This window comes from Tursiops truncatus, chromosome 11 (assembly GCF_011762595.2).
Source record: "Tursiops truncatus isolate mTurTru1 chromosome 11, mTurTru1.mat.Y, whole genome shotgun sequence".
Taxonomy (NCBI): Eukaryota; Metazoa; Chordata; class Mammalia; order Artiodactyla; family Delphinidae; genus Tursiops; species Tursiops truncatus.
Genome location: NC_047044.1, coordinates 64,342,999 through 64,362,885, shown reverse-complemented (window position 1 = coordinate 64,362,885; position 19,887 = coordinate 64,342,999). Strand labels below are relative to the sequence as shown.

The 19,887-nt window shown below is 59.3% G+C and overlaps 2 protein-coding genes across 10 annotated transcripts in view; one reads left to right on the top strand and one right to left on the bottom strand.

The window, feature by feature from the left end:
• The first annotated feature begins 972 nt into the window (after nucleotides 1-972).
• On the top strand, nucleotides 973-9,179 carry SLC48A1 (solute carrier family 48 member 1). The gene is made up of 3 exons (XM_004310989.4): nucleotides 973-1,233; nucleotides 7,143-7,310; nucleotides 7,930-9,179. Exons 1-3 carry the CDS (start codon nucleotides 1,098-1,100, stop codon nucleotides 8,064-8,066), a joined length of 441 nt encoding a protein of 146 aa, XP_004311037.2. The 5' UTR covers nucleotides 973-1,097; the 3' UTR covers nucleotides 8,067-9,179.
• A 928-nt stretch (nucleotides 9,180-10,107) lies between these two features.
• HDAC7 (histone deacetylase 7) overlaps nucleotides 10,108-19,887 on the bottom strand; it is a 35,795-nt gene continuing 26,015 nt past the window's right edge. For all 9 annotated transcript variants that reach the window (XM_073788768.1, XM_033866870.2, XM_033866863.2 and 6 more), the window contains 12 exons: nucleotides 19,738-19,858; nucleotides 19,436-19,485; nucleotides 18,079-18,186; nucleotides 17,086-17,141; nucleotides 16,820-16,907; nucleotides 15,629-15,748; nucleotides 15,308-15,405; nucleotides 14,005-14,123; nucleotides 13,256-13,389; nucleotides 12,853-12,937; nucleotides 11,510-11,645; nucleotides 10,108-11,342 (listed from right to left, as the gene is read on the bottom strand). In XM_073788768.1, the coding sequence (XP_073644869.1) occupies nucleotides 11,297-11,342; nucleotides 11,510-11,645; nucleotides 12,853-12,937; nucleotides 13,256-13,389; nucleotides 14,005-14,123; nucleotides 15,308-15,405; nucleotides 15,629-15,748; nucleotides 16,820-16,907; nucleotides 17,086-17,141; nucleotides 18,079-18,186; nucleotides 19,436-19,485; nucleotides 19,738-19,858 (1,161 nt within the window). In that variant the 3' untranslated portion in view covers nucleotides 10,108-11,296. The remainder of the gene's footprint in view (nucleotides 11,343-11,509; nucleotides 11,646-12,852; nucleotides 12,938-13,255; nucleotides 13,390-14,004; nucleotides 14,124-15,307; nucleotides 15,406-15,628; nucleotides 15,749-16,819; nucleotides 16,908-17,085; nucleotides 17,142-18,078; nucleotides 18,187-19,435; nucleotides 19,486-19,737; nucleotides 19,859-19,887) is intronic.

Sequence of the window (19,887 nt, the reverse complement as noted above, 5' to 3'; positions counted from 1 at the left end):
TGAAGGGACACCTTCAGGAGTCAAGGGATGTGGGCAGCTCTAGAAGCTGGAAAAGGCAAAGAAACAAATTTTCCCCTCGAGCCTCCGAAAGGAAGGCAGCCCTGCCACCCCCTAGACTTTAGCCCTCTGAGTTCCTTTTTTGGACACCTACGTACAGAACTGTAGGATAATAAATGTGTGTTGTTTGAAGCCCCTAGATCTGTGGTACTCTGTTACAGCAGTGAAAAGCAATAAATACAAGGTATATTGGCTACTTATTTTGCGCCAGTATGTGACGGGCCTCCCCAACTAGATTATAAGTGTTTGAGGGCTCCGTGCGTTGTGTTTTTTGATTTTCCCTGCCGGCTCCCAGCGTGGCACTGGGCCCACGGAGGGAGCTCAGTATACACCTGCTATAGATTCCAGCCTCTACCCTAGAATTGTCTGATTCTGATGGGAGTGATGTTTGGTAGATTTGGGGTGGGAGGACGAGGCTTGCGGAGATGAAAGGAGAAGGGAGCTGTCCTTGAGGGTGAGGTGTTTGACGTTAGAAGATGGGGCAGATGTTCCATGACAAGAATCTTCTGAGAATCGCTTAATCCCTGAGGAGGGAACTGATGGATAGATAGGGGCGGAAGGAATCATACTCACTGTGTACTTTCATCTACCTTAATTTTTATATCTTGATTTTTAACGAGAAATTTACATCTTAAATTTTAAAGGAGAACGTGATAAATTTTAAAAGTAATCACGGCAGCTGGCTTGTACACCCGTACATTTCCGGGCCCCGCCAGGGACCAAATATCCTGTAGCTCAGAGGACGAAGCCCGGAACCTGCCTTTTTAGGCGGCATCCCCAAATGATCAGGGGCCCGAGGACTCAAGGCCAAGCCCAGGACGCGCCCTCCACTGTGGTTCCGGGCGCGGGCGGCCTCCGGCCGGGGAGGGCGCTGTGCCGGCGGCGCAGGGGGCGGGCCGGGGGCGGAGCGCGGGCGGCCGGCGGCTACGGCTCGGCCCCCGGCTCCCGGCTCCCGGCTCCCGGCTCCCGGCTCCTGCTCTGGGCCCTGCACCTGTGACCGCCGGCCACGCTCGCCTTCTGCGCCCGGCGCCCGCAGCCCCATGGCCCCGTCCCGCCTGCAGCTCGGCCTCCGCGCCGCCTACTCCGGCCTCAGCTCCGTGGCCGGCTTCTCCATCTTCCTCGTCTGGACGGTGGTCTACAGACAGCCGGGGACCGCGGCCATGGGGGGGCTCGCAGGTACCGCGGGGCGCGCGGGGGTCGCTGGGTCCCGGCTCCGGCCGCGCGGACGCGGGCGCGCGGCTGCGGGAAGGAGCCGGCGGCTGCTCCGCAGGCTCCTCGCGGGCGGCGCTTCCCGGGGGAGCGGGTGGGGTGTTTACCCAAAACTGGCCGTGGGCAGAGCAGGCCCCGCGCGGGCCCGGGCTCCTGGACATCCTCGGGGGGCCTCAGGGACTCAATGCCCGCCCGAGGCGCCGACGTCCCGTATGTGTCATTTGCACCAGCCCCGGCGCCCCCGGGTTAGCCCGTCCGCCCTCCACCCTGGGCCCAGTGACAGCGTCCTCCCTGCACGCCCGCTGCTCTCGCCACCTCCTTCGCGCAACCAGGTGTGAAGACCCGGCGGTCTTCACACACACACACTTGTGCTGGGGGATCCGCGCCCCTTCCCTGGGGACTGGGTGAGAGCAGAGAAGAAGTAAGTGGAAAGGAGGGCTGGGGGTTCCCGGGGAAGCCCATGTGCCTCCTAACAGGGTGGAGTCCACCGCCAACGGAGTCGCCAGCGGAGCCCTCAGCGGAGCCCCGGAGGACCGCGCTAGGGATCTGATGGAAACGACTTTTTTTCCCACCATGTTGGTGTCTCTTTGCCACTCTTCTGCTGTGGCTCCTGGGCCAAGGGCGGCTCCGACCGCCCTTTCTGTGCCTCAAGGAGGCCAGAGGAGGCTTGTACCGGAGTTGAGAACGTCAGTGCGCTGGGGGAGGTCTGGTGCTTACCGGTGCTCTGTACTCGCTGTGCACCTTTGGGCATGTTGTTAACCTCTCTGTGTTGTAGAATTGGTGTGAAGACGAAGCATATCATTTCTACTTGCTAACTTTTTTTTTTTTAATGCTTCCTATGTGTCAGACACTGTGTTAAGCAAACTGCTTTCATCATCTCATTTAATCCTTACGTTAGTCCTAGGAAGTAGGCATTATTATTGGGTCCATTTTACAGGTCAGGCTTAAACTGAGGCTTAGTGTAAGCTATTTATAAGCTATTTATTTATATATATTTTTTATATATATATATTTTTATATATATATTTTTTATATATTTATTTATATATAAGCTATTTTTATTTATATATAAGCTATTTATATATAAGCTATTTATATATATTTTTATATTTTTTATATATTTATTTATTTATAAGCTATTTATATAGCTTACCTAGGGTTACACAGCTACATGAAATTATATGTGTGGGGAAAGCACTTTGGGAAAAAATACGTGTAAGGTTCATAGTTCTGCACAGGATGATCTGACTCCATAATTAAACTCCTCTGCCACGGGAGCCCTACATGGACTAACTAAAAATAACGAGATTTGCTCATGGCCCCAAAGCTCACTGAGTGCCACACCTGGGTCAAGAAGGGACGGGAGGTGGGGCTTCTGCCCTGGAAGAGGGGTGTAGGTAACCACGGCCTAAGCAATGCCAGGCAGAGCACTTGGGTTCTCCGAGGAAGGGCACGTGGTTGCCTGGCTGGGCTGCTCTCATGCCTGCCTAGATGCCCCACCTGTGGTTCCTCCCAGGGGGCCAGCCTGCCCACCTCTGCTCAGTTATCAGCAGACGCCTGACCCCCTTCCCCGCTGCACCCCACCGCCCACCATGTTCCTTATGATTCTCTGGGCTTTGCAGTGTTTTCCTATTTCCTGTCGGCCTGCTGCTTTCCCCTCAGGAAGGCGATGTGACTCTCCAGGCGAGGCCCAGGGGTTGCCCTGATGAGACTTGAGATGAGGGCGTTGGTGGGCGGTGAGGAGGGAGGGCTGCCCCTGGGATCAGAGCTGGGTGTGTCGGAGTCTGGCCTGGTGGAGTGAGCCCCACCGAGCTGTGTGACCATGGGCACATCGATGCCCCCTGGGCCTCAGTTTCCTCATCCGTAAGGAATGGAAGGAGATTCTGCTGACAGGGGTGTTGTGTGAGACCCCGTTCAGGTCTGGAATGCTACAGCTGTATGTCCTCTCCCCGAATCATCCATCTTTCAGCTGCCCGTCGGGGGGCAGCTCCAGGGAGTCCCAGGGTTTCCCTCTGACCTGAGCCCTGCCCTCTCTTCCTCCCTGCAGATTTCCCTTGGCCTCTGAGGCAGGCCAGCTGTGGAGCCGCCCACAGCAAGAGGTGCTAGGGCAGCGACCAGCTAGAGCAGGGTCCTGGCAGCTCCCCGACAGCCATCGCAGAACCAAAGCCGCCTGGTGACGGTGGTGGTGGTGGCAGTGTGGCAGGTGGGGGAGGGCTGCCAGGGCCACACACCCTCTGCGCCCTGAATGGGTGCTGAGAGGGTCTGCAGCCAGTCAGCCTCTTCCTCTTTTGGGGATGAAGCGTCAGCAGATTGGTGCGTACCCCGCTTCTGACTTGGCATTTTCCAGAAACTGCTGAGTCACCAGAGGGCAGCCCCAGCGTGCTCCTTCCCCTGTGTGCCAGGTGGGGCTGCTGGGGGCTGTTGATTTCCTGGGGACCTGGGAGAAACGTTCGTGGGTAGAGACCCAGTCTCTCCCATCCTGGTGTGCGTCTGGGAAGAACTGGCTTGGAGGAGAGGCGGAAGAAATAGTTTTGCTGTGGGAACGCTTGGGAAAAAGACTTGCTCTAGGTCTAGTAGACCGAGGAAAGAGAATAAGAATAGAAAAGTTGCCCAGGAGTCTAACCAGCTCTGTGTTCTTCCCCATGAGCTGAGAAAGGACAGGGGTGGAGGGGAGGGGTGGAGGCAGAGAGTAGGGCCTGGGTCCAGTGGCCCACTTGTCTGTTTCCCTGTGAGCTCCCCTGGGCTCCTGGCCCCTCACCTCCAACCCAGCCGCTGGGGGTACTTTCACTGACCACCTGTGTGCCTTCCTTGTCCTGGGCCTGTCAGCTCTGAGCCCCGAGCCACCGAGCAGAGCCCTGCTCCTTGAAGCAGGTGGGGTGGAGCGAGGGGTGAGGTCTGGTGTGGACATGCATCCGGGTGGGCCTGGGAAACCGTCCATTCTGCCCTGAGTTATGCAGACCAGGCTTCCTGGAGTCCAGAGTGTCCCAGGGGAGTGAGCAGGGCTGAGGTGTGGGAGGGACCGGCGGGGGGGCGGGGGGGGCTTGTGCTCCTTCACTGACCCCCTGGATGGAGTTGGGGGAGATCCCCCTTCTAAGGACAGAGGCGGGAGCCAGGGCCGGTGGGGAGGGGCCTGCTTCCAGATGTGGCCTGTGTTTATCTGGAGGCCAGGGCTGTGTGCAGGGCAAGTGAGAGGTGGGGCAGGATGCGTCTGCTTATTAACAGAGAGCTGGGGCCTGGCACACCCAAAATGGCCATCTTCCTCTTCTGCTCAGCCCTTTTTGGTACATGGATGTGTGTGTGTGGGGGGGGGGGTGTCCTGGGGGCACCACTGGAGCGTGGCCAGTGGACTAAGAGAGGGCATCCCACAGGCCCCTATTTCAACACTTCCTAACCTAGAAATTGCTGAGTCACGGGGGAATTGCTCTGACCTTATTTTTCCCCTAAGCTGGCTTCTAGACTCTTTGAGTGGTAAAGCGTCTGAGAGCCATCTATCTCAGCCCCTCCGTGGCATAGTGAGCAGATAGAGGGCAAGTGGAGCGGTCGCAAAGGTACCCATCTGACGGTTCCTTGGATGTGCTCAGTGACGATACGCTTCCTTCCGCGGGCCCTTTGAGAAACCAAACAGCTCCCCCAGTGAACACTTAGGACCTGTGTGAGAGGATTGGGAAACACTTCTGGAAAAGGTGGCTAGCACGCCGTCCATCCGGATCACGGAAGATGTTAAGCTGTAGCCGGGGGATTGTTATTCTGTCCACCTCTGGCCTGCTCCCACTTCCTGCCTAGGCAGGGACGGAGACAAGCTTGTCTTGCCTCACCCTGATCCCAGGGCTGGAGGGACCCATGTTCCAGGCCCCCAACCCCTGAGGAAGGCTGAGGGTGGGCAAGGGCAGAGCTGGGAGAGCGTGGGTCAAACAGCGTGGGAAGGGAAGCGGCAGGTGTTGGCAGAGCTGAGTCCTCACTAGCAGGGAGCCCTGGGTCACCGTTTCCAGGCTGGCGGGACCTTTGGGCTCCCCCACTTGCAGATGTGGAAGCGCCGAGGCTCTGAGAGTCACGAGCAGCACATCGGTGCCAGGCCCAGGTCTCCTGGTTGGCAGTCTCGTGGTTTTCTGGCCCTTGCCAGGCTGCCTGAATTGTGACAGCTTCTGAGCCGGTAATCAGAGCAGAGATCTGTGATGACATTCCCCCCTGCCTTTTGATTTTCCCCCAACTTAAAAAAACATTATGAAATATTGCAGGCAAGTAAAAAAGGATAGGCAATTTAGTGAACTCCCTCATTCTTACCATTCAGCCTAAAAAATTAAAACGTCATAGATTCAGTCAAAGCACTCTCCCACCCCGATCCCCCTGTCACCTTCTCTTCCTTCTCTCCCGTGCCAGAGCTGACCACTTTCCCCAGCCTTCCCGTGCTCCTCTGCGTGCAGTGTGGGCGGCTCACTTTTTGAAGGGCCTCCTGACTCCTAGGATCCAGCGGTCTACACACAGGTGGACAGCTTGCAGCTGGCTCTGCCTTGTCCCTCATTCGTCCCTTGTCAGGACCCTGCGGCCCTGCCCTGGACCCTTGCCAATGGAACTGCTATTTGCTCCACTCTCTGGGCTGCGGCGGCAGGCACAGCCCGGCACAGAGGGCATTCATTGTATTGTCTGAGCGGCAGCTGGCATCGTAGGGGAACTGCCCAGTCGGGCCCAGAGGGCAGGCCCAGGACCGGCTAGGGGCATCTGGCCTGCCCTTTCAGCAAACGACTTAGTAAAATGGAGTCTGGCTAGGGGACTTCCCTGGCGGTCCAGTGGTTAAGACTCTGCACTTCCACTTCAGGGAGCACGGGTTGATCCCTGGTCAGGGAACTTAGACTCCGCATGCCTCGTGGTGTGGCCTAAAAAGGAAATTAATAAAATGGAGTCTGGCCAAGGGCAAGAAGAAGGCCACTTGGGTACTGGGTGGCCCTGGGGGTTTTAACCACTGGGCCTCCCCATCCCATAAAACCAATGCATGGAATTTGGGAAGAGCCCCACTGCCAAGAGCTCAGCCACAGGCCTTGCAACGTTACGGTGGTGGCCTCTGAAGGCTGGGAGAGCAGAAGCGTCAGGGCGGGAGGAATGCTTCTCACAGCTGTGGCCCCCAGGGTGGGGAGTGGGGAGTCCCCGGAAAGCAGGCTGGGCTGCAGCAGTCCTTGAACTTTCTGACTTTAGGACCCCTTTACACTCTTTAAAAAGTGGTGAGACCCGAAGGAAATTTTGTTTATGTGGGTTATATCTATCGATATGGACTGTATTAGAAATTAAAACTGAGAACAGTTTTAAGCATTTTAAAGTAATATTAAAAATAACATTGTGGGCTTCCCTGGTGGCGCAGTGGTTGAGAGTCTGCCTGCCAATGCAGGGGACACGGGTTCATGCCCCGGTCCGGGAAGATCCCACATGCCGCGGAGCAGCTAGGCCCGTGAGCCGTGGCCGCTGAGCCTGCGCGTCCGGAGCCTGTGCTCCGCAACGGGAGAGGCCACGACAGTGAGAGGCCCGTGTACCGCAAATAATAATAATAATAATAACCTTGTGTTAACATAAGTAACATTTTTTTGTAAGAAGTACTAGGGTTTTCCAAAGCAAAAAAATTAGGGAGAAGAATGACATAGTTTTACATTTTTTGCAGATCTCGTTAATGTGTGGCTTAGTGAAAGGCAGCCAGATTCTCCTAGAATTTTGCGTTCACATCCTCTTCATATCACAGGCCACGCGGCCTCCAGCAAACTCCACTTTACCGGGAGAGTGAAAAGGCCAACACTACTGTTATTATGCGAAGAGCCTGGCCTGGGGGACCTGCAGGGCTCTGGGGGGTCGGCAGGTGAGGAGAGGGGCGCTGCCTGAGCCGTCTCTCCCGGCAGGTGTGCTAGCGCTGTGGGTCCTGGTGACGCACGTGATGTACATGCAGGATTACTGGAGGACGTGGCTCAAGGGGCTGCGTGGCTTCTTCTTCGTGGGCGTCCTCTTCTCGGCCGTCTCTGTCGCCACTTTCTGCACCTTCCTTGTGCTGGCCGTCACCGGACACCAGAGTAAGGTGTCCCTCCACAAAGGGAGGGCGTGGGAGGGCCGGTGGGTGGAGCACTCCGGAGGCCCGGGATTCCTGTCCTGGGTTCAACACTTACGTCCAAGGGACTGGACAGACCACTTAACCTCCCTGTGCCCGAGTTTTCTCGTTGTAAAAGTGGGGAGAATGGACGCCCCCTATCCCCGCCCCTGGGTTGGAAGGGATCAATGAAACGCGTGGGAAGTGTGTGCTGCATTCAGCACCCAGGAGTGTGTGGTTAGCCGCCCTTTTTAGCCTCCAGCGGAGGATATGGGAGCGCCCCCTGGTGGCTGCAGTCTGCAAGTAGCCAGAGGCTCTTCCTGCCCGCTCTGATGCTGAAGCACATTGGAAGGCAGTGGCCTGGGGTCAGTGTCACAGAAGCAGAGCGGATGATACAGCCCTGTGATTAGCCAACCCTCATCCCCACTGCTCCCTGCCTGCAAACTCTGAATGCTCTGAAACCTCTATCACACCTGATCTCTCCACTGGCTCAGTTCAGCCTCTGTTGGAGGTTGTGGGGAAGGATGGCCCGGGGCTTGTGGCACGGTGGCTAGGGTCAAGGGCAAGGTCCTCTCAAGTCACGGTTGGGTTCCTCTCCCCTGCAGGCCTCACAGACCCCAACAGCTACTACCTCTCCTGCGTGTGGAGCTTCATCTCCTTCAAGTGGGCCTTCCTGCTCAGCCTCTATGCCCACCGCTACCGGGCTGACTTTGCCGACATCAGCATCCTCAGCGATTTCTGACCTGAGCGATGAGGTCTCCGCACCCTGGTGGTCCTCAGGACCTGGACTCAGCCTCTGAGACATCAGGCGGGCCTGTACACCCCCTGGGAACCCCAGAACCGGGGCAGAAAGTATACAGCAGGAGGACGGTGGTCTCCCTGGGAGCTGTCCTGTCCCCTTGGGGGGAACCCTGGGTGCCGTGGAAAGGGGTCCTGCCATGTTGCTCATCAGCGTGACTGGAGGGCAGCTTTAGACCTTTTCAAGTGCATCTATTTTCTTAGCACTCAGTGGGCAATCTTTCTAAGTAGGGCCAGGGCAACAGGCAAGGGGTAGGGCAGTGGGGCCTTGACCTGTGCCTGGGGGCAGGGCTCCCTGCTGCCCTAGACACTCTCCCTCAGGTGGGACGGGACCCTGGGGAGGTGAGGTCAGGTAAGGGATCTCTAGTAGAGACTTCTCAGCCCCTTACCCCAGCACCCGCATCTTGTTGTCCCCCAAGAGTCAGGTAGCTGAACTCATTGGTCCCAGGGATGGTAACACTTGCTTCTCTTTTCCCAAGGCCTGGGGACCCGAGGGGAGTTCAGTGTCCCTCTCTCCACCCACCCTGTTCCTCGCAGAGGTGGTTCCCATGAGTATGCTAGAGCCGTCCTCCCCTTCCCCACACACCCCAGAGCAGGACGCCCCAAATGAGGCCAGACTAAGGGTCTTGGGGAAGGTGCTTCTGCCCCCCGAAGGGCTTTGGGGAAGGGGGCAGCACGGGGTGGGCTAGAAGGAACCCTCAAACCTGTGCCAGGCACCTCCAGCCCAGCATTTCCATTTGGCCTTCTCATGCCTGCCCCTCATGGCACCCAGATTGCCCCTGGCCCCGAGATGCCTCCCCCACTCCTGCCCCTGCCCTTCACCCAGAGCTTTTCTCTTTTAAAATCTCCCTTCTGAAGGACAAAATCTGCTTTACTGCCTATACACTGGCCCAAGGGCTCACCTAACTCGGAAGGGAAGGGCTCCATCCATCTTTTTGTCTTAGGTTGTCATTTTGCACGGTCTACCCCTTTCCCACCTGATGTGTCCTGCCCCTCAGCTCTTTGCCTTATCTGTGTCACTGTCACTTTAGCAGAAATACAGCAGCCATTTGTATCAGCTAGCCTCTGGTGCTTTCTTATGGGGTGGACTGTGGGAGCGGTGGGTGGGAATGGGGGTCTCCAGTCATCTCATCAAGCCATTTCCTTAGCTCAGAGGGGACCCTCTCCCTCTGGTCCCACTTGGCATGGGGGAACCCACAGTTCAGCTCTCTTCCTCCAGCCCCCTCAGCAAACCCCCCAGCCAGGGCGAGGATGCCCCGGGGCACAGCCTCAGCAACGTCTGTGGGATTCAGTGCCTATCGCCCCAAGAGGCCAGGACAGATGGGAAGGGGATGAACATGCTTCCCCTCGTATTCTCCAGGCTGTGAGGGCTTGGGCCCAGGTCGGAGGTGATGAGGCCGCTCCTTCTGCTGGCTGAAGAAGCCTGGCCGCCTCGGAACCATAAAGACAGGCGCCACTGGATGAGCTCGCCCAGGCCTGCTGTCTCGCCCGTTCTTCCCTTCTAGGCTCAGCAGATGCTGAAGAAGTCATGGTACATTAGAGCAGGAAGGAACCGAACAGTGTCTATTTCGGGAACCTTTAACTGATAAACAGAGGCCCCAGGCGGTGACGTGACTTACCTGAGCTCCCAGCTGGGACTTGAACCCAGGTAGGTCTGATTCAGGACTCTTTAGGGGAGCCTTAGCGAGCCGGGTCTGCAGGCATCCATGTTCCCCACGCCCTTACGGGCCCTCTGTCTACGGACTCAGCCCAGAGCTGCCGCCTCTTCACTACCCAGAGGTGGGGCAGGCGGGGGCAGCCAGGGTGTGTTCAGAATGGATTCTTCCCGCAAGGCAGCGGCCACAGAAGGCCAAGGAGCTGGAGGGGGGCTGCCCCACGGCCCAACCTGTCCCTTCTCTTCCACAGTGAATCAGGCACAGGCTGTGCTGTGTAGCTGTAGGCCCGCTGCCCACCCCTCAACCCCCGGAGGCCCTTTCACATGAACCTTTAAAGCAAATAAAACATTTATTGTTCAGATTTTTTTTCCATTTTTTTTTTCTTTTTTACAAAAACATGCATACATACACAGGGCATGGTGGTCCTCGGGAAGACACACTCATGTGCACACACATACAAACCCTCCTCTTACTGTCTCTCTCTCTCACACACACACACACGCACGCACACACACACACACACACACACACACACACACACACAAATACTTTCCTTCTTGGCCCCAGGCCTGGACCCCAGAAGCCTCGAAGTCTTTGCCAGGGCAGCCTCCCCTCCCCCATGTCTTCCATTCACTCTCCCACCCCCTTTCCCGTCAGCCAAGCTAGTCCTATGTAGGGCAGGAGTCAGCTGGGGTGGGGGAGACCCCAGAAAGAGAAGGCTCACGGAGGGGGGTGGTGACTACTGAGGGGTCCCTGGGGGTCATGCTGTGCTTCTGAGGGGAGATGAAGGGTTTGGCACCATTGGATCAGGAAGCAAAGAACTCCAGGAGCACCTGTCTGCTGCACCAGAGCCCTGAGATGGCTGACACAGGTGGCCTCTGGCAGGGGCAGGGACCAGATGGGAGGCCTGCCGATGACTGCTCTCAGAGGGAGGTCTGTCTCACTGCCCAGTGGTGGGGAGGAAGCTTCCAGAGTCATCTGAGGAAGCAGGAGAGGAGGGACTCCCCCTGCACGCAGGGACATGGGACCCCTTTGCCCCTGCTACCCATCCTCCCTCCCCCAGAGCCTAGGAAGGGCCACTCTGGTGGAGGCCGAGTTCACATTTCTGTGTGGAGCCTGGGGCTGTGTGCAAAGTCGGGGGTCTACAGAACCAGGAATAGTGGTTGTGAGCGGGCCCGGCTGTGCCAGTCCTCCTCTGTGCAGGCCTGAGGATCGGGGGCCCAGCTAGGGGCCCAGACCCCAGAGGGGTAGACTGTGCTTCGGGGAGAGCCCTACTGGGGCCCGGCTGGCTACGCAGCCGGCCTCCTGTCAGGGTCTTCTTTGGTCCCTATGCTAGACCCAGGGGCCTTCCCAGGCTCCTTGGGGTGACTGTCAAGAGGCTGTTCTCTGGCCCCGACTACCTGCCCGAAGGATCTCTGAAGACCCCGGGAACGGGTACTGTTGCCAGAGGTTGGAAGAGAACCAGGTCCGAAGGGCAGGGCGGGGCAGGGCGCGGCAGGGGGCAGATCCGTCCTGTAGCCTAAAGATTCATGGGTTCTTCCTCCTCCACCAGCTGCTCTGAGGTCCTGGGGGAGGGAAAGGGGGGGGTGCTGCTGAAGAGCCAGGGGAAAGGCCTGAGCCCAGCTTCCCAGGAAGCCCGAGAAGGCCGTGGTGGCTGGGCTGGAGCCTGGGCTCTGCAGGTTGGGAGGGTCCAAGGGGCTGGAGGGGCTGTGAGCCAGGGGTCTGGCATTACCGCTCTTCAGTCAGGATGCCCACGGAGAGGGATGCCAGTGCAGTTACTGCCTCCACTTCTGCATCGGCCCCTGGCACCCTGGGCACCCAGGAGTCTGGACAGGAGGCCAGGCGCTGCATGCAGCCCCAGTATTCACCTGGGTAAGAAGCCGAGTCAGAAAGGGCTGGGGGCACAAGGCCCTCCACCTGCCCACCACGCATCCTAGACTGGTCCTGAGGCTGCACATCTCAGGCCCAGGAGTAGCGGACGCGTCCTCGGTGTGGGGTCAGCTCTCACCTGCCTCCACCCTCAGTGCAACACCCTCCCTGACTCGGCCCCCGAAGCCCTGACAGGGTGAGCAGTGCCGATTCAGCGTGGCAGTGAGGGGCCCTCGCAGAGGTCCAAGCCAGTCCCACACGCCTCTGGCTGAAAGGCCACCGCTAACCCATTCCCATGGGTGTGGGGTTCCTAAGTGCCCCATTAGGGCCTCCCTTCCCCTAGATGGGGTCTGTGTCATGGTGACCTCACGGAGCCCTGAGCCCCGGCCTGCTGGAGCCCAGGGTCCCCCTCACATGTAGCCCCTGGCAACGCTCAGCGCAGCACAGGCACGGGAGGCCAGAGGACACAGTGCCGGGAGAGGTGACCAACACCGTGGCCACTCTGTCTGGCTGTTGGCAAGCCACTTACCACCCTGGACTCCCACTGCCCCATCTAGACCATGGGCACGACCGTCCTGCCTGCTGTGGCGAGAAATAATGTCCACGGAACACGCCCGGCCCGGAGCCTGGCCCAGTGGGAGGGCTCCACACCGAGTACCTGCAGCAGCTGCACTGTCATGTACAACAGCCCTACTGAGCCCGCACGTGGGAAATCTATTTTGTTCATTTTTGTATCCCTGGCATAGATCACGGGTCTTTACATAAAGGGCTCCACAGATGCTGAGCTGAAGCTGAAAATTTAAAGTGCTTTCCAAATGTGGGGTTAATCTAAGACTCAGCCCCGAAAGCACCCAGAGCTCCTGCGGCCAGGTTTGAGGGTTAGGGTGGGAACCAGCACTTCCACAAACAGGGCCCGAGTGTTGCTGTGGGCAGGGCCCTGGCCTAGGGCAGCAGCTGGGGATGGGAGGCCAGTCCTGCCTGGTCCCCACTGGGTCCGTCTGGAGGGCTCCGAGGGTATCCACTCATGGTGGTGGGGGGGGGGCTGCTTCCCATTATCGTGGGGTACTTTATAGGAAGCCTACTCCAGAGCAGCAGCACCCCTGGCCTGGCTGGTGCTGGAAGACCTGGGGCCCTGGTCACTGCGGGCAGCAGAGCCCCAGGTTTCTCCCGAGTCTGGGGTCAGCGGTGTCCTCTGTCCATACTCACTGTGCACCCGGATCACAGCTTCCAGAGAGCGGATGGCATTGAGGTTGGGTTTCTGTTTCCAGCCTTCTTCTGAGAGGGGATCCACCTACAGAAGAAAAGCATACATCAGTCACCCACCTCTCAGGGACCCCCAGGCCCAGCTCTCTCCCACCCCCGGGCCCCCGCTTTCCAAGCGCAAATAGGCACGTGCTCCCGGCTCTACCTAGGGCAGGGGACGCTGGCCCTACGCCTGACCTGGGGAAGAGGCATCCACGCCGCTCCCCTCATCCCGGGCCTGGCCACCCCCACCCCGCCCATCTGCATGCCCTCAGGGAGGCGCCCTGTCTACCTGCTCCCTGGGGCACTCCTGGGAGAGCCGGACACCCTGCCCCACCGACGCACGGATCAGGGGCAGGCTCCTCACCTTGTTGCCTAGAAGAGCAGCCACACAGGCCTCAGAGGCGTCACAGATGGCTGTGAGATCGTGGCCACCCTCCAAGGCCAGCACCACCGCGCCTCCCGCCAGGCTCATCAGCTGCTGCGTCATGTACCCAAAACCTAGACGGTTGCGCGAGGAGGGTTAGGGGGGCAGCGGTGGAGGAGAGGGGGGCCCTCTCTACCTCTGGTAACTCCCTGCTTGACTCCTCCCTTAGAAAGAGTGACTCATGCACAAATCTCTACCTTCCCAAGTGCTTTCACACGGAATCCCCTGTAAATCCCATCAGTATGCCTCACTGAAGGCTCAGCGAGGTTAAGGGCAGCTAGTAAGTGGCAGGGCTAGGACCGGAACCCAGGGCATGGACTCCAGCCCATGTCTTTTTCGCTAAGACACACCATATTCCTCTCTGTCCTCCAGGCCCCATGGCCCAGGGGGCTGAGTGGGCTCCCTCTGTTCTGAGAACACTGCTCCTCCCCACTGCCCCCCCCAGGAGAAGCTGCCAGCCCAGCCTGGGAAGGACACAGCTGGGGTGGGAGGAGTCCTGTGACTGAGCTTCCAGGTCTACGGGACTTAAGCCCCCTGGGTGTGACTTAGGCCGCCCACACTGAACTGACCTGGTCTGTGCTGGGGCCCTGGGCCAGCCACTGCCACCTCCCCCTAGCCTTGGGCTGTGCCGCCCCTCCCGGCCTAGCCTTCACTCCCTACACCTGCCCCCTGGGTTGGGCCCTCCTTACATTTGGCGGAAACGTGGTAGCCGCCCAGTGGGGGTGGGTGACCCTCGGCAGCATCAAACCCAGCTGACACCAGGACCAGGTCCGGAGAGAACTCCCGGGCGATGGGCATCACGACTATCCTGTGTGGGCAGAAGGGGGGCTCACCACGCTGTGCAGGGCTGCCAGGGGCAGAGGCCAAGGGCCCCGCCAGCCCTCTCCCACCAACTCTACTGGGGGCACCCTGCTCTCAGGACTCCTAGACACCCACTCTCCCAGCAGGATGAGCAGATGCCTCTGACTTCCTTGACCTTGGCTGGCCACCCATGTCCCTGGTACAGCCTAAGGACTCAGCCACCCAGGGCGCTTCACTGGCGAGAGGCAGGAAGGCACCCGAGGGAATGAAAGAGGAGTGGGCGTGTGGGTGTGTCTGTGTGTGTTTCGGGGGGTGCGGTGGGCAGGGCCTCGGGAAGGGGCGGGTCACTAAGCCTCAGGGAAACACTGGAAACACTCAGCACTTAGCTGCCACCCACTTAGGACTGAGTTGGCCACACCTCACCACTCGTCACCTGAGAGCTGACCAGGGCGACGGACTCCCTCTGAGGTACTGGGCCACCAGATCCATTCTCGTCCTCTGCCCCCGCTGGCCCCTCACAGCTGCCTCCCTCCATCCCTCACCCAACTCGGGGGTCTATTTTGGTGTCCTTCAAGGCCCCGGGCTCTGGGCACACAGATGCCAGGAACCCCAGCCCAGGGCTCCCACAGAATTAGCTCTCATCGAGAACACTCTAGAAAAGTATATGGAGACCTACTTCCAGGGTTCTCTTTTTCCAAATGGACTATAGGAACCCTCAGAGTGAAAGATATAAGGGACCCTGAGCAAAGTCCCTCTTCTAGAATGGCCTTTCTTAAGCAACTCCCCCAATACGGACATCACCTGCTTGCTCGCCCTCTTTCTCCACAATTTAAGTTTCTCAGTTCCTGTGCAGAGCTGCTCACTCCACCCTGCCCATCTCCCCGCACTCAGGTCAACACTGGCTCTTGGTAACGTGTGACATTATAAACTTTATAATAATATAAAGCACCCTTTGACCTTTCATTCCGTGTTTCCTGTCTTCCCACAGGGACTGGAGGCCCCTAGAGGCCAGTGTAACAGTGCCTTTCCCTTTGCTTGTCTCAGTCCATAGGCCCACTCCGGGGGCTGACTTATAATGAATGTCTAGTAATTGGATGAGGACAGGCTGACCAGCCACCTGATCGCCTCCAACCTGGTGCTGTTGGAAAAGGGGACGAGAGGGTGGCCTTGCTGGGTCCCCAGAGCACTTACCTGAAGGCGGCCAGGTACTCAGGATCCCCCACTGGGGGGTCCAGACCTCCAGCCCAGGCCACATTGACATTGAAGCCCTCACCGCTGCCAGCTCCCACCTGGAAAACAGGAGGCAAGAGAGACGTGAGGAGAGCAGAGTCCCAAGAGAGCGATCCCAGGATGTCAGAGCTGCAAGACCAGCTCATCCAACCTCTTCACTTCCAGATGGAGAAACTGAGGCTCAGAGCGGCTAAACAGTCTGCCCAGATCACACAGCTAGCTGTGACAGGGGCCGAGTAAGGGCCACAAGGGAGAGTCAGTGGGGCTGGAAGGTGTGGTTACCTCATCCACAGCCCCACTGCCTGGGAAGAAGTTGCCATCGTCGTGGCGATGAAGGGAGATGTAGAGCACGCTGGGGTCCTGGTAGAAGGTCTGCTGTGTGCCGTTGCCGTGGTGAACGTCCTGTGCAGGGAGATGGGCAGTGGATTAGGGCAGGTCTGAAAGCAGACACATGGAGACTGGGGCAGGCTGGAAAGGTTTCAAGGTCGGTGACCATTCTGAGGGTCAGGAGTCTAGACTGGGGGTGAGAACATGGGGGCTCCTAGAGCGAAACTGTTGCGTGACCCACGGGCACTCTCTGAGCCTCAGTCTCCCCCTGTATGTATAGATGTGTACATAGCACGCTAGGTGGGGGTAGCGATAACACGAAGCCCTGAAGGGGAGGAAAGAGTGCGTGCCAGGGGAGGATCAGTGCCAGGAGAGGGAAGAGTCCAGGGTCACACATGTCAGGAACTCTCACTACTGTGTCTTGCCCAAGGTCATGGAGTGATGCAAGTGATGGAAGCCATGCTCCGCTGCAGAGGGGCCGGACCATGAGGCCCAGCGCCACCCCTCCAGGGAGAGCCATGGTAACTCACAGGACCGTGCGTGGGCGCAAGTGTGGACAGTTCCTCCACTCCCCTCCATTCTGTGTAGGAATGACCCATAAGCAGATGTCAGTGCACAGTAGAGCACGAGGCCGTGCTCAGAGCTAACAGGCCTCGGTTCAAATCACAGTCTCAGGGCTGACGAGGTGTAGAGCTGTGTGCCAGTCACCTAACCTCTCCTCATCTGTAAACCAGGTCAGAGCCAGGGTTAAATATATGAGGCGTGAGACCATCAGTGTCTGGATGCGATTAGTGGTATGTTGATGTTATGTGTTATTACTGGTACTGTCACTACCTGCAGGAGAAAGGCAGAAATGATCAGATCTGCAGGAAGAAGCCAACAGAGGCCAGAAGACGGCATTCCAATGGCCCCTCCCCTGTGGGAGCTGAGGCCTTTCCATATACCATCTCCTCTGGGCCTCCCAACAGCCCCGTGATGGGGGCGTTATCCTCACCGCATTTCCCCTGTTTTACACAGTGGGGGAACCGAGGCTTGGGGAGGCTAATGCGGAACTAGGCAGGACGTTAAGCCATGTCTCCTAACGCCAGGCTCAGGGCTCTTTCCACAGGCCTCTCGGACCTGACGGGGCCAGGACCCGGGACCCACCCAGTCCACAATGAGGATCTTGCTGGCCTTGCCCTGTTGTTGCAGCTGCCGGCAGGCGATGGCCACTGAGTTGAAGAAGCAGAAGCCCCTGGAAGGAAAAGAGAGGTCGTGCCAGCCCATTCCCTCCCCGTGCCGCACCCCCTCCACCTGCCTCTGGCCCGGCCCAGCCCCAGAAGGCTCAGAGGAAGGAGGGGGAACATCCCAACAGGAGGGCCTTGAGGGCCTGCCCCCTACCTCAGCCCACCCAGGCCTCCCCCAGGCCTTACATGGCTGTGGAATGGTCTGCATGGTGTCCTGGGGGCCGAACCACAGCAAAACCGTTCTGGAAACAGAAAGAATGCTCGTCAACCGAAGAGCCAGACCTCTGACCCACGCCTCCATGAACCTGCCCCTGCCCACCCCATCCCCAGGCTCCTCCCCCGAGAAGGGACCCCAGGGCAACAGCTGCCAGTGTGACTGACCATGACCAGGCTGGGTATCAAGGGCCCTGTGCTGACCCCCGGGCCGTGAACACAGAACCTCCCACCCCGGTGGCTCCTGGCCGTTACCACTTTGGAATCACAACAGCTGTCATTTGTTGGGCAAAATCTATGTGCCTGGCACTGTGCTAAGCACTGGGTAAATGCTGGATTTCATCCTCACAGCTCCCTGAGGTAAACGTTATCTAATCTTCGTAAGATAAACATTGTTATTATATCTGGTTTACAGACAGCAGAAACCTGGAGCTTCCGCGGGTTTAACAACACGTGCAAAGTTGCCTGGTTGCAGATGGTGGAGCCAGGACTTGGGCTGTGAGCTCCTAAACAGCAGGCGGCGGGGGGGGGGGGGACGGGGGGGGGCTCGGCACAAGCCCCCATAAGGTGCCCAGCCCGGAGCAAATGAGGAAATGAGCGCCAACCCGGTCTGTAAAACCTCAGCATCACCAGCAGGCGCTCTGCCAACGCTCGGGGCTCCCGAGAGGCCCTGCAACTTGCCCACGGTCCACAGCGGGTCTGTGTTAACCGATCCTGGATGATCGTGACCCTGTCTCTCTTAGAGACCACAGGCCCAGGGGCACAGTGGCTTGCTTCCCCACCAGGTAACAGGAGCCTAGGGTTCAGATCTCATCTTGGTCCCCAGAGCTCTCAATTTCCCTTTCGAAACCCTGTGGTGATATCCAAGAGGAATGTGATGCTGGGTGTCGGGTCTGGCCTTCCCCGCTACCCCATCCTCTGCCTCCTTCCTCCGTGGCTTGCCCACCCTCCACTCGAACCTCCTACCTTTAGCTCTCGGGAAGCCACTTTGAAGGCGAGGTCAGTGACGCTGCCGGCAGCCCAGCGGGCCGCGTTGGAGGAGTGCAGCTCGTTCCAGATGGTGTCGGTATCCACCTGCGGGGGCCAGAGTCAGGGCCCGCATCATCCTAGGCCTCCCACAGCAGCCAGGGCCCGGGGGGCGGTGCCCACCCCACGGCCAGGACCCCAGGGGCAGGGAGCTGGGCAGACGGCGCTGCCGCCCCACTGCCCCGCCGCCCAGCAAAGCAAGGCCTCCCGTGTCCCCCAGTCCCGGCACGACTTCTCCTTCCCAGCTTCAGTCCATATCACCAGCCCGCAACTGGCCAGCACTCTGCCGGCAGCATCGCGCCTGCCCCCGGGTCAGAGGAGGGGGCATGGCGTTACCTGGGCGGGACTTGGGGTTTGGGCCTGGAGGGGGTTTTAAGCCCCAGCTGACTCTGCTCAGGCCCTCGGGACCGTCGGAGCTCGAGGGGCCGTCTGCACCACTGTCTTCCACTCGGGGCCCCTAGCCCAGGCTGGGAGGCCCCCCAAACCCAGTCCCTGGGCCTCAAGGCTAGGGAGGGGCCGGGGGGCGTGATGGGGAGATGGGGAGGGCGAGGCGGACCGAGAGAGGCGAGGAAGGCAGAGAGAGTCGCAAGAGGCTGGAGAAAGAGAGAGAGACAGAGACAGAGAGGGAGCGGAGGGAGGAGAAAACAGAAGCAACAACAGTTGGAAAAATCAGAAAGTGGCAAGAAATGGGAAGTTGTGAACAGGGCGCTGACCGGCTCCCACGCAGCCCCCCAGCAACAGCTCCCATTTCCCTCCAGGACCGGGCCTCCGTCCCCTGCCTCCACACGCCCGGTTTGGTTTGCGCAGGGACCTTTTGAGGGGAGGAGAGCACTGCCAGCAGGCAGAAGTCCCCCGGCAGAGTGAGAGGGAGCCCGGAAAGCTAGGGCGTGGGAGGGACAGGCCTGGGTCGCCAAGGACACCCCTGCAGCCCCAGGGTCGCCAGAGGCATCCCTGCAGCCCCAGGCCGGGCAGCCCACTCCAGGGACGCAAAGCAGCCTGGAGGCCAGCGTGCTCACGACGGGAGACGAGCCCCAGCCCCGGGCCCGGCCCTGCTCTTCGGGCCTCCTCAACAGCCACCAAATGCCTTGCAAGTGTGAGGGATGGGACTCCACACTCAGGAAGACATGCCCGCCACAGGGAGCTTCCAGCCGGCACAGGGGCACTATGGGAGAGCCCCTGGCCCACGGGGCCCAGCACAACCACAAGAACAAGCAGGCAGGGGCTGGGCCTGGGAGAACGGAAGGGAGAAGGTCTGAGAGCCCGTGGCCACGCGCGCTCGAGACCTCGGCACACTTACCCCAACGCCACCGCAGGGCAGCATCACGAACATCCGCTGTGCCAGGAGCCCTGTGGGGAGAGGTCCAGGTGTGTGAGCCGCATCTGCTCTGCCTCCGGCCGGGAGCGGGGAAGTGGAGAAGAGGGCCAGGCGGGGTGGGCAGGGAGGGGTGGAGGTGGGCAGCAGAGGGCCTAAGGGCGGCATGGGGGTGTCCCGGACGCTGGAGGGACAGGCTGGGCGGAGCTAGGACTAGAGCACAGGGGATGCTCAGGCTGGGTGAGCCAGGGGAGGTCTGGGGGCCCCAGGCGCCATCGGTCCCCTACCTGCCAGCTTCCCATTGTCCAGTTTGAGGCGGCTGAGCGGGTTGGTGCCGTAGAGGAGCACGTGCCGCTCCGAGTGCACTGACTGCAGCTCCTCCAGGGAGGCCTTCCGGCCCCGTAGAGACTGAGGAAGGACCCACAGAGCTCCTGAGC

Excerpts from the sequence above, each read along its gene's own strand:
- SLC48A1 (XM_004310989.4), top strand. The coding sequence starts at position 1,098 with ATGGCCCCGTCCCGCCTGCAGCTCGGCCTCCGCGCCGCCTACTCCGGC. Across the intron at positions 1,234-7,142 it reads GGCCATGGGGGGGCTCGCAG|GTGTGCTAGCGCTGTGGGTC; the intron begins GTACCGCGGGGC and ends CTCTCCCGGCAG. Across the intron at positions 7,311-7,929 it reads GGCCGTCACCGGACACCAGA|GCCTCACAGACCCCAACAGC; the intron begins GTAAGGTGTCCC and ends TCTCCCCTGCAG.